Genomic DNA, 12,934 nt, shown 5'->3' on the forward strand with positions numbered 1-12,934 from the left:
CTGAAGGCCACTCAAGGTGTGGGCTACAATTGTTTTTTTTTCCAGAGGCCGTTGCCACCTACCCTTAGGGCTGAAACAGGGTTACCCCTTTAACAGTCTATACGGATGTAGGCTTGGGTATCATCAATTCGAAGCCTGGCCGTTAGAGCAGAAAGCACTACCTCCCAAATTTTACGTAGCAAGTGTCACGACCGGGATTTGAACTCACACCCTGCAGATGACCTGACGTCATCATCAGAAAAATCTTGAATGCGCCATACTGGTGGGCAATTTCACTGTGCGTTTTTATATTTAACTCTATGCTGTGCGTTATGCAGTGAAGTGCCCATTTAAGGCGATGCGGCGTTAGTACACGTAAACCTAACTGCCTACCAACATGGTGAGCGTGGCATCAATCGCCGCGTGTGACGTGCGTGCAAGGAGTCAATACAAGAATAAAACAATTATTAGTTAAAAACAATTACAACGATACACAGATTAAAAGGACAGAAATATTGTTGGGACTGGTGCCCCACTCAATTGTTGCTCAGCAGAGAAATTTGTCAAGCGGTAATTTTCTGCTTAACAGCTTTTTTAAATTGGGCCCTGGTAGTAGAATATATAGCAAGACAACTTCTCAAATTAACATAATCATTACAATGTTTCCTTTTTTACATTGTGTAGTTGGAAATGATCGAGTGTACATCGAGAATGTGAACCCTTCGACCACCAGGTTTGTGATTAAGAACATCCAAGCGTCGGATCTAGGAATGTACACGTGTCATGCTGGAGATATAACCAATACATACCGCTTGGTTGTAATGGGTAAGTCAGCATTTACTTCTTAGTACTCCTTAGTAACAGTCCAGTCCCCTAATTCAACAAACTTATTATTATTATTAGTATTATTATTGCTATTTATTGGACCAAAACAACACAAAATGTACAAAAATATATATAACAGCACAAAAATATATATAACAGCACAAAATAATAAACATATACAAAATAACATGAAAGCAAACATAAGAAAAACACCTAAAAACATCTTAAAGGGAAGGTACGTGTTTGGTAATTGTCAAAGACCAGTGTTCTCACTTGGTGTATCCCAACATAAGCATAAAATAACAGGCCTGTGAAAATTTGAGCTGAATTGGTCATCAAAGTTACGAGAAAATGATGAGAGAAGAGAAAAAACACCCTTGTTGGACGAACTTGTGTGCTTTCAGATAGGAATAAAAGACTTCTGGCTATTTTAGTGAGAAATTACCTCTTTCTCAAAATCTATGCTACTTCAGAGGGAGTATCTTCAGAGAGTAATTACCAAACGTGTACCTTCCCTTTAAAAGGGCCAATACAACATTAATACAACTAACCGAGGACAAACCAAAACGCAAAAACCGAAACAAAAGTAACGGCTATGTGGGTCAGGGGCTGCAAAAGTAGAATAAACCACCATTACCCGCAGGTATACAGCCCCACACATAGCAAAAGACAGTGACAGGATGTGACAGACTATAAAAAACATACAAAACTACAAAAGACTAACACACTGCATAACATGTACACCAAAATGCAAAAAAAAAAAAAACAAACCAAACGGCTATGTGGGTGAGGGGCTGCAAAAGTAGAAAAGTATAATACAAAACTACAAAAGACTAATAATGTGTACACTACATTACATACATACATGTAGGCCCAGAGCACATGACTAAAAAGGCAGAGGAAGCACAGACTGTACCAATTACCAATTACTCTCTAAGGTCACTCCCCTCCATCCCTGTAACTTTGTGCATTTTTGTGTGCATTTAAGAATGTTGATGTGATTTTTCATGTCCTCCATGGTCAGTGTGCTTCTTGCTGTGCAATATATTTATGTGCTTTGTGCATTTCTTGATTTCCTAAATGCCTCTCTGTTTTTTTTTTTTTACGGTTTACTTTAAATAAACTTGTTGTATTCCTCGTGATTTTAATGTAAACTGTTTTGTAATTCAGCCAGTAGGCTGCAATGAGCAGTTTTTTAATAAACCGTAATAATACTACGAGGGCTTACTACTACTACTACTAATAATAATAATAATAATTTAAAGGCACAGTAGCCGATGAGTAACTCGTCCTATCTTAGGATGGGTTCAATGCGTCCTATATCCTATGGATATGGAACTTAACTCGTCCTAAAAGTCCTAAGTTTAATTCTAAGTTAGGAAGAGTTTGTTGAAATCGACAGCTGGAAACCATTGGTAATTACTGAAAATAGTTATTAGCATAGAACCTTGGTTGGTATCGAGCAATGGAGAGCTGTTGATAGTATAAAACATTGTGAAAAACAGCTCCCTCTGAAGTAATGTAGTTTTTGAGAAAGTGGTAATTTCTCACTAAAATATTAAAGGCAGTTGACAATTACCAAAGGTGTCCAGTGCCGTCAAAGAATGATGCAGATTTCTCCTATATGGAATACAATAATGAAACTGCATTAAATATATGTGATGTGATCAAGCAAACTCAAACTTGCTCTAAATTAGTCCTTAAAAACTGTGGGAAACAAGATACAATAATAGTTTTCATGGTGTATGTTTGAGTATTAGTTTGTCTCGTTAGTACAAACTTATTCATTAACTGTGTTGTTGCCCAATTGTAGAATCGGCCTAATTATAGTTTGGCTCTGACCTAATGCAGTTAGGCCTGACCAACTGCAAATGGGTCCGACCAACTGCAAATGGGCCGACCAACTGCAAATGGGCCTGCCCAACTGTAAATGGGCATTCCCAATTGCAAATGGGCTTGCCCAACTGCAAATGGGCATGCCCAGCTGCTTTGTGTCCCTCGTTAAATGATTTTTCCGTCAAACGAACTCAGCAAACTCCCACAAGGGGATTTAAACACCAAGCTGGCAAAAGCCAATATCTCACGTATTTGTTTATATCTTGATGATGTTTAATGTTGTTGGTTTTTGTAGAGCCTGAATGCTACCCTGACTGCCAGAGTGGAGGGACTTGTAATGTAGATGGATGTAATTGCACTGAAGACTACACTGGAGTGTTCTGCGAAACACCAGGTAAGACAAATATGCACCCCCCCCCCCCCCCGCCCATCAACACTCACTTTATTGATTCATACTGCAGAATATACAAGTTTTTTATTTGTCTTTGCTCCATGCCGAGTGTATTCAGTGTCTAGATCTTTTATAACTAGACGGTACACTCACGTTTACCCTATGTACATGTAGGTTTGTGTCTTTAACGTCTTGTATATCGTGAGGTAAATCGTAGGGCAGTGAGACTGTAGGTCTTCCTTATAAAAAGCAGAATACACCTTGCATCAGCCAATTCTCTTACATGTATACAAACATTGGTTTAACACCTATGATTATGAATTGCACAAAATCAAGAAATTGTGATTCGGTAACTAGATTTGGTAACTAGATGACAACACTTGAAATCGTGAGGTATACCGTATACATGTAGGGCAGTGAGACTATAGGTCTTCCTTATAAAAAGCAGAATACACCTTGCAATGTACAAACATTAGTGAGAGATGGAGCATTGGAATGTGAACTGCGTGTTTGTTTGTGTTTGTAGTCATCTTGAAGTGCAACGGGCCATGCTTGAATGATGGGATCTGCTATGCTGGTAGCTGTTTGTGTATTCCGAGCTTCACTGGGAACAACTGTGAGATACAAGGTATGATACATGTAACTGTTACTAAGAGTCAGTTAAAGCCATTTTGTTGAGATTTTTTACATATGTTTTGTGTCGATTTTTGACATGTGCTTACGGTCAAAAAATAAATTTTGTTTATACTTTGTGGGTGGAAGGGCCTTGGGATACAAGTATTGCATGTTCAATTTAAAATATAGCCCGTTGCCATGGTTACAGCCAATTTTCTTTCTTTTCTTCTTTGGGACAAAATAGTTGCTGAAGAATGTGCCATACCATGTGATAACTACGGACAGTGTGTGAATGGCCAATGTGTTTGTCAACCAGGATTCCAGGGAGACCAATGCCAGGAAAGAGGTTTGTACAGAAACAAAAAACCAATCACGCTCAAGCCTGTAAGATACAAGCCTCTAAGTGTTAGGTCATCCTTTGCCATAATGGATTATAATTATTATTATTATTATTATTATTATTATTATTTGGTTATTTAAAACATTCAAACATTGCTGCCAATAAGAAACATTTAAACATTGCAGACAAAAGCTGAATTGAGTTTATAAAACACCAAGAGATACTTAAGAAAGATATAAAAGAGGTCATATTCATTGCATGTTGCAAAGCACTTTTTATAGCATTTGGTCATTTAACAAACGTACATACAAATAAGGCATTTATAAACCACCACAACATCAAGAACGCAGGGCGTTAGATTGGGTATAAAATTGTTTTGATATACTTCTTGACATTGCATAATGAGTCGGATTCTTTGATGGAGATAGTGAAGACACCCTACTGCAGGGGTACCATAAAGATAAGGCCCCAATCCATGGCTCTGCTTACTGTAGTCAAAGAATCAGCGCTTGCGGAAGCAGGGAATTCCCCGCTTATGTGAAAAGTATTTCATGGGTTGGCATTGAAATTTTGCCTGTGCACTTTGCATATTTCACGTTACTTGGCATTCTTGGCTTACACGCTAGCTAGCAGAGAGTTTCAGCGCTTGCACAGTAGCGGAGAATGGTGATCGTAAGCGTTTAATTGGGCGGTAAGCAGAGCCATGAAGTTAAGCCGAGTTGTTTTTCGTTTTGTTCTAGATGATTGTATACTACCATGTGAGAATGGAGGCACCTGTTTGAGTGGCTTTTGTATCTGCCCAGAAAACTACACTGGTGACCACTGTGATACTCGAGGTAAGAAAATCACATCCGGTTCAGACAGGCGTTCCAGAGTCACGCCGAACCCAATTCTGAATTAAGTACATGAAAAGTTCAACATCTGAAACAGTTAGGAGCGACTGGACGCGCTAGAAATTGAAAGGTTGTTAGGAGCGACTGGACGCGCTAGAAGTTGAAAGGTTGACGGTTGCAGTCAATCGGAACAACTCTGGAGTGCCTTTGTTTCAGACGTCGATCTTGTCATGAGCCAAACCTAATGTAAATGTTATGTTAAGTTCACCTGTCTGAAACAAAAAGTTATTTGGGTCGATCTCGAGTCGCTCCTAATCTATTTGGTTTGGCGCGACTCCGGAGCGCCCGTCTGAAACGAGTGTAACTCGTAGAGTGTCATGGCCTAGGGGCTAAGAGCACTGGATTTAAACTCTGGTGTTTCTCACCAGCAGAGGGTGGGTTCCAGTCCCAATTGTGACACTTGTGTCCTTAAAGCCATTGGACCCTTTAGGTAAACAGTATTGTCCAAGGCCCACACTTCGTGTATCACAATTTCTATATCAAATAACAAACCTGTGAAAATTTAGGCTCAATCGGTCATCGGAGTCGGGAGAAAATAACGTTAAAACCCACCCTTGTATCCGCGCGTTTCGCGGTGTCATAACATGTGTTTAAAATAAATCTGTAATTCTCGCTATCGAGAATTGATATTGTTTTAATGTTTTCTCAAAAAGTAAAGCATTTCATGGAATAATATTTCAAGAGAAGTCTTTCACCATTACCTTCTGTAAACTCTGTAAGTTATTTGTAAATATGTGAACTTTTTTTTTTTTTTTTCTGTACCGAAAGGGTCCAATGACTTTAAGCAAGACACTTAACAATGGCTTCGTCCTTTGGATTGGACGTAAAGCCGTTTGTTCCGTCTGTCCCCTGAGTTATTTTTCACATTTAATAATTTTTCTTTGTGTAGCCCCTTACCAAGAGTGGCTTGAAGCCTCGTCTAGGGCGAAAAGAAAAAAAAACTTTAAAAAAACTATGCCTTTGTCATCTGTTCCATCTGGGCCAAATTTCATAGAGCTGCTTAATCACTAAAAAGATGCTATTACTGTAGCACAACAAAATTATGCTTACCAGCTTACCAGAATAAGGTTACCAGCCAAACCACCATGCCACATGTACCATTTGTGATTGGTATCCTGCTCATATCTGCTTAGCAGAGAGTGGTTTTAAAAGCAATATTTTCTGCTTGAGCAGCTCTATGAAATTGGACCCAGGTTAGAATAATTGAATTTCTTTTTTTCTTCTAGTTGATGATGACATGGTTATTACTATTGTCCGAGACACCTATACACCGCCCTCTATTGGCGATGATGTGAGAGTTAGTTGTGAGTTTGTTGGTAGTGACATCACTCCTCAACCTTATTGGACAAAACCGGATGGATTCCAGATTGATTTTATCATACCAGGTAAGAATTTCTTACTAATTATTATTCACCATTTTTAAGGCAAAAAAAAAAAAAAAAAAAACATGTTTAGCTTTCTGCCTTAAAAAAAAAGAAAGAAAGGAGGCAAAAAATGCTACCTGACTCATTTAAAAAAAAGGCAGGACATGCTATTTTTTTATGATGGTTGCCAGCTTTTTTCTGCGAACTTTTTCGGAGTGCTCAAGTCTGAAAATGCGATCTTAATTTTAGAAGGTATTTTTTCGTCAGAGACCATTTAAATATATCATTTTCTTTTGCGTAAAAAAAAAGAAGAAGAGGCGGCCTCTTAAAAGGAAGTGGGCGGGAACACTTAACGTGGTTTTTTTTTGGGCCTTATTGCAAGACTTAGTAAAGACAAAGTACATAGACCCATTGCATTTGATTTCACACTCTCAAAAAGGAGGCAGATCATTGGACAATAGCTGTTCTCTGTGCGAAAAAAATGTGCGCGTGACTTCAGCATTTCGCGTTATGCAAGGAGGAGCTATTCTTACACAATACAGAACGCACCTCCGAACTATGCGTGTAAGCTGGGGTGTCTCTTTTGTGCATGTTTGTATACGATTTTGACACCCAAAATAGGCACATGTGAGTGGTCTATACCTTTGGTTTTTGTGATGGGTGAAAGTCCACTGTTAATATTATTTTGTTCTTATTTTCAGATCTGATTGGAACCAGGCACGTCTCTAGTGTTGCTGATACGTCAACTGCTACCAGTTTGGTGATCAACGATATACAGAAACCCGACGAGGGAACTTATACATGTTTTGTGGGACCTCTGACAAACACGTATACCATTCTTCTAAATGGTACGTTGCATTGTATATAATAGTTTTATCTAATAATAGTACCAATAATAGTTCTAATAGTAACAATAAGAATAGTACACGTGACAAACACGATTGGCCATTGAACAACCTCATTTTGATCTCTAGACGAGGGCGCCCTACTCAACTGACATCATTTGCATGAGCTCTAAATGATGCTGAATACAGTACAGTCTTGGCATAAATTAAAAAGTTGTGAATTAGTTATCCAAACAGAGTTAATCGTTGACAACAAGAAAAGTTTTGAGTTGTGATTTGAAGTTGGTGAGGGAGCATTCCTGCCGAAGGCTAAGCAAGTTCTTGGCATCATCCAGCCGCCATCTGAGAGATAAAAGGATAAAAAACAACTAAATCGCACAGATTTGTATTCGCCTCACACAGGGTTGGCCAATGAGCAACCTCCTTTTGACCTCTAGGCGAGGATACCGTGCACAATTGACGTCATGTGCATAACGCCCATGTGAACGTCATCTGATTTATTATGTTTTTGATTATTTATTATGTTTTTGTTGAGTTTCATTATCTGCTTGAAGGTGAAGTATGAAAGTATGAAGACATTTTAATTGACATTCTATAATTTCAAAGTTACACTTTGATCTTTTCAGATTTCAACTGTGATCCGTTTTGCATTAATGGAGGATTCTGTACTTATGGAAAGTGTCAGTGTTCAGCGGGTTACACCGGGGTCGCTTGTGAACTTCCAGGTAAGATTCTGGGTACACCGGGGTACAATCTGAAATTCTGGGTCATATTCTAGGTATGTTGGGTAGACTCTAAAGATTCTGGGTACACCGGGGTATGTACAATCTGAAATTCTGGGTAATATTCTGGGTACATTGGGTAGACTCTAAAGATTCTGGGTACACCGGGGTACAATCTGAAATTCTGGGTCATATTCTAGGTATGTTGGGTAGACTCTAAAGATTCTGGGTACACCGGGGTATGTACAATCTGAAATTCTGGGTAATATTCTGGGTATGTTGGGTAGACTTTAAAGATTCTGGGTACACCGGGGTATGTACAATCTGAAATTCTGGGTAATATTCTGGGTATATTGGGTAGACTCTAAAGATTCTGGGTACACCGGGGTACAATCTGAAATTCTGGGTCATATTCTAGGTATGTTGGGTAGACTCTAAAGATTCTGGGTACACCGGGGTATGTACAATCTGAAATTCTGGGTAATATTCTGGGTATGTTGGGTAGACTTTAAAGATTCTGGGTACACCGGGGTATGTACAATCTGAAATTCTGGGTAATATTCTGGGTATGTTGGGTAGACTCTAAAGATTCTGGGTACACCGGGGTACAATCTGAAATTCTGGGTCATATTCTGGGTATGTTGTGTAGACTCTAAAGATTCTGGGTACACCGGGGTACAATCTGAAATTCTGGGTCATATTCTGGGTATGTTGGGTAGACTCTAAAGATTCTGGGTACACCGGGGTACAATCTGAAATTCTGGGTAATATTCTGGGTATATTGGGTAGACTCTAAAGATTCTGGGTACACCGGGGTACAATCTGAAATTCTGGGTAATATTCTGGGTATATTGGGTAGACTCTAAAGATTCTGGGTACACCGGGGTACAATCTGAAATTCTGGGTAATATTCTGGGTATATTGGGTAGACTCTAAAGATTCTGGGTACACCGGGGTACAATCTGTAATTCTGTGTCATATTCTGGGTATATTGTATGGTGTTCCATAGAGGACAGCCTCCGTCGTAGTTGTGAGTTGTCCGTCGGAGTTGTGAGTTGGGGCGTCGGAGTTGTGAGTTGGGGCGTCGGAGTTGTGAGTTGGGCCGTCGGAGTTGTGAGTTGTGCGTCGTAGTTGTGAGTTGGTCCGTCGGAGTTGTGAGTTGGGGCGTCGGAGTTGTGAGTTGGGCCGTCGGAGTTGTGAGTTGGGCCGTCGGAGTTGTGAGTTGTGCGTCGTAGTTGTGAGTTGGTCCGTCGGAGTTGTGAGTTGTGCGTCGTAGTTGTGGGCTGTCCGTCGGAGTTGTGAGTTGGGCCGTCGGAGTTGTGAGTTGTGCGTCGTAGTTGTGAGTTGTGCGTCGTAGTTGTGAGTAGAGCCGTCGGAGTTGTGAGTTGGGCCGTCGGAGTTGTGAGTTGGCCGTCGGACTTTTTATTTTGTTTACTAAACTGCAATGGTCAATAGGTGGCGTATGCCTACTTCCGGGTTCTTCTACACATGTGATTGAGTTCCGATTGTGATGAATTATACCTTGCTGAATCCATCGATTCGTCACCGAGAAGGCAAAATCCTTTTGAGTTGTCGCTTTTGCTTGCCTATGCCTACATGAAATGGATGGACCCATGTGTTCGATGCTTTTATTGGGAAATTAGGCCTATGTTTTGTTCGCACAGCACTATGTTGTCAGTTGCAGATCTGATATTTTATATTTATCTACGCCCCTTCGAAATGTTGTTTATGAATTGTAACATATTCTTTAATAACTGCAGGTAGGATGCGGGCCTTATAACGAACTAGCATTAATCTTTCACTAAATTCTTTTTCGTTCAAGGCACCATGAAAGCGTTATATGTTTTTACACCCCGATAGCAATTTAACATTAAATAAAAATTAAATAAAATTTAAAGTGTATGCCTATCATTAAATTAGTCCAAAGATGGTCAAATCATCCTTTATTATTATTTATTATTATTATTATTATTTGGCAATTCACATAAAATACAAAAAATTACAAAAATTTATACGAAAAGGAAACAACTCTTTAAAACATTAATTATATAAAAACATACATCTGTATTGGAAAACAGTAACAAGGGGGATACATCAAGATATATAAAAAGGATGGCAGGCAGTAAAAGAAAAAAAAGAAAGAAAAAAGTACTACACGACTGAGGACAACAGAAAGACATCAACACTACAGGTTTGCCAGGACTGACAATAGTGCCTGCACTGTCACCAAGAGGTGTGTCAGTCCAACCAAGAGACAAAAGGACAAACAATTTCACTCAACGAACAGGTTAACAAACAAACACCCCAACAAACAAACAAACAAATACAAACACATACTAAAACTTTAGTATTTGAAAGTGTTATGTAAGTTGGATTGACTAGGTATGGATGAATAGTGTTTTAATTGGTTAACTTGAAATAATTTATTTGTTGTTTGTTGTAAACGGAAATACGAACGCATGAACGCATAAGCCAACGGAACTATGCAAATTTTCCTGATACCCGAGCTGTGACCTGTGTGTATGCAAGCTGTGCTTCCAAATAACAAATTATAGACATAAATCTGACGATGCCTTGAGTTTGTTTTGTTGACTTGTATCCTTGGTGGGTTTATTTGCTGTTCAAACAAAAACAAAAACTATACTTCTTATGGATCCCCCGGGAAACTAGTAGCAATTTACAGATGCATTGCCAGATTTTTAGACGATCTGAAAGCCAAAATATGTTAAATTGCAATTATCCCAGGATATAGAGTTGTTGCCACTTACTTTATATATACTTCAAAGATTACAAAATACAGTGAATAGCTGGATCAGCCTTTTCATTTTCCTGTATTATGACGTCAATTTCAATAATTTACATTGGGCAGCAGTCTGGTGCTTGAATATTATGTACTTCTGTACACAAAGTGACACATTATAGCTGACAATTTCGCAGTGTGCGCGAAACGAACAGTCATGAATATTCAGTAAGTTGCACATTCTCCTGATTGACCGGAGCTCAACCAATCAGAATGAAATGGTCTGGATAAAAATCGTTCTACCTACAGTTCCTGGCGTTAAAAATATGTAAATATTTTGTTCTTTCATTTTGTTGAGGAATACGGGCTAACCATCATCTTTAATTCCTGCGAACCGGCCTAAACTGTAAGGTATCTTTAAAAAACGTGTTCTCTACGATGTTATAAAATAAATGAAAATAGGAATGGGCGTTTTCACTATTAACAAAAAATGATAGAATGTCAAATAACTCACAACTACGACGGCCAATTCACAACTCCGACGGCCAACTCACAACTACGACGGCCAACTCACAACTCCGACGGACAACTCACAACTACGACGGCCAACTCACAACTCCGACGGACAACTCACAACTACGACGGCCAACTCACAACTCCGACGGCCAACTCACAACTACGACGGCACAACTCACAACTACGACGGCCAACTCACAACTCAGACGGCCAACTCACAACTACGACGGCACAACTCACAACTCCGACGGACAACTCACAACTACGACGGCCAACTCACAACTACGACGGCCAACTCACAACTCCGACGGACAACTCACAACTACGACGGCCAACTCACAACTCCGACGGCCAACTCACAACTACGACGGCACAACTCACAACTCCGACGGACAACTCACAACTACGACGGCCAACTCACAACTACGACGGCCAACTCACAACTCCGACGGCCCAACTCACAACTCCGACGGACAACTCACAACTACGACGGCCAACTCACAACTCCGACGGCCAACTCACAACTACGACGGCACAACTCACAACTCCGACGGACAACTCACAACTACGACGGCCAACTCACAACTACGACGGCCAACTCACAACTCCGACAGCCCAACTCACAACTCCGACGGACAACTCACAACTACGACGGCCAACTCACAACTCCGACGGACAACTCACAACTACGACGGCCCAACTCACAACTCCGACGGACAACTCACAACTACGACGCCCCAACTCACAACTCCGACGGACAACTCACAACTACGACGGAGGCTGTCCTCTATGGAACACCATAATATTGGGTAGACTCTAATGATTTTGGGTACATGGTGGAATCATGCTATTAAAACTTTAAATGTCCAATTCTCCTCAATACTATTCTTTGTTGTTGTTATTTTGATTATCTACTTGAAATACATGTCTTGAAATGAAATGAAATTAAAAGATGTCAGATGGATAGACTACACGTATACCATAAAAGGAATTTGTAGTTTTACCAAAAATTAAAGGGTCTACATGTATGTACATTTTCCTAACACGAAACACAATGTCCACAGATTTACATGTACATTAAACCTATACAGTTTGAAGATTATGATAGTAGAAAGCTTCCCTTGAAATGTTTCTTACTGAGGTGCTGTAGTTTTTGAGAAATGAGTACAACAAATAATGTCCGTCTCAGTTTAGCATGTAAAAACGTATTAACCAGTTATGCTATGATTTTGGTATAATATCATAACTGGTTAAAGCCATTGGACCCTTTCGGTAAACAGTGTTGTCCAAGGCCCACACTTTGTGTACCACAACTTCTATATCAAATAACAAACCTGTGAAAATTTAGGCTCAATCGGTCATCGGAGTCGGGAGAAAACAACGAAAAAACCCACCCTTGTTTCCGCGCATTTCGCCGTGTCATGACATGTGTCGGAAATAAATCCGTAATTCTCGTTAACGAGAATTTATATTGTTTTGCTGTTTTCTCAAAAAGTAAAGCATTTCATGGAGTAATATTTCAAGAGAAGTCTTTCACCATTGCCTTCTGTAAACCCTGTAAGTTATTTATAAATCTGTGAACCGAGAGGGTCCAATGGCTTTAATGGGATTTTACATGCTAAAATAATTTTAGTTTCAGGAAGACGAACATTATTTTAGCATGTAAAATCCCATTAACCAGAGATGAAAATTATTTGTGACTTGTTTTACTCATTTCTCAAAAACTCCACAACCTCAGTTTAGTAATACTTGAAGGGAAGCTTTCCACTATCATTATCTTCAAACCCTGTAATTTAAATGTAAATCTGTGGGCATTATGAAAAAGTACCTGAATCCTTTAAGTCTGGAAAATGTTGTGATTTTTTGTT

At 39.6% G+C, this 12,934-nt stretch overlaps 1 protein-coding gene across 1 annotated transcript in view; it reads left to right on the forward strand.

The window, feature by feature from the left end:
* LOC117301759 overlaps positions 1–12,934 on the forward strand; it is a 241,232-nt gene that overhangs the window by 28,446 nt on the left and 199,852 nt on the right. The window contains exons 23-30 of the mRNA XM_033785780.1: positions 664–804; positions 2,936–3,034; positions 3,558–3,659; positions 3,891–3,992; positions 4,727–4,822; positions 6,106–6,264; positions 6,945–7,091; positions 7,715–7,813. Of these exons, the coding sequence (XP_033641671.1) occupies positions 664–804; positions 2,936–3,034; positions 3,558–3,659; positions 3,891–3,992; positions 4,727–4,822; positions 6,106–6,264; positions 6,945–7,091; positions 7,715–7,813 (945 nt within the window). The remainder of the gene's footprint in view (positions 1–663; positions 805–2,935; positions 3,035–3,557; positions 3,660–3,890; positions 3,993–4,726; positions 4,823–6,105; positions 6,265–6,944; positions 7,092–7,714; positions 7,814–12,934) is intronic.

This window comes from Asterias rubens, chromosome 17 (genome assembly GCF_902459465.1).
Source record: "Asterias rubens chromosome 17, eAstRub1.3, whole genome shotgun sequence".
NCBI classification, from domain to species: Eukaryota; Metazoa; Echinodermata; class Asteroidea; order Forcipulatida; family Asteriidae; genus Asterias; species Asterias rubens.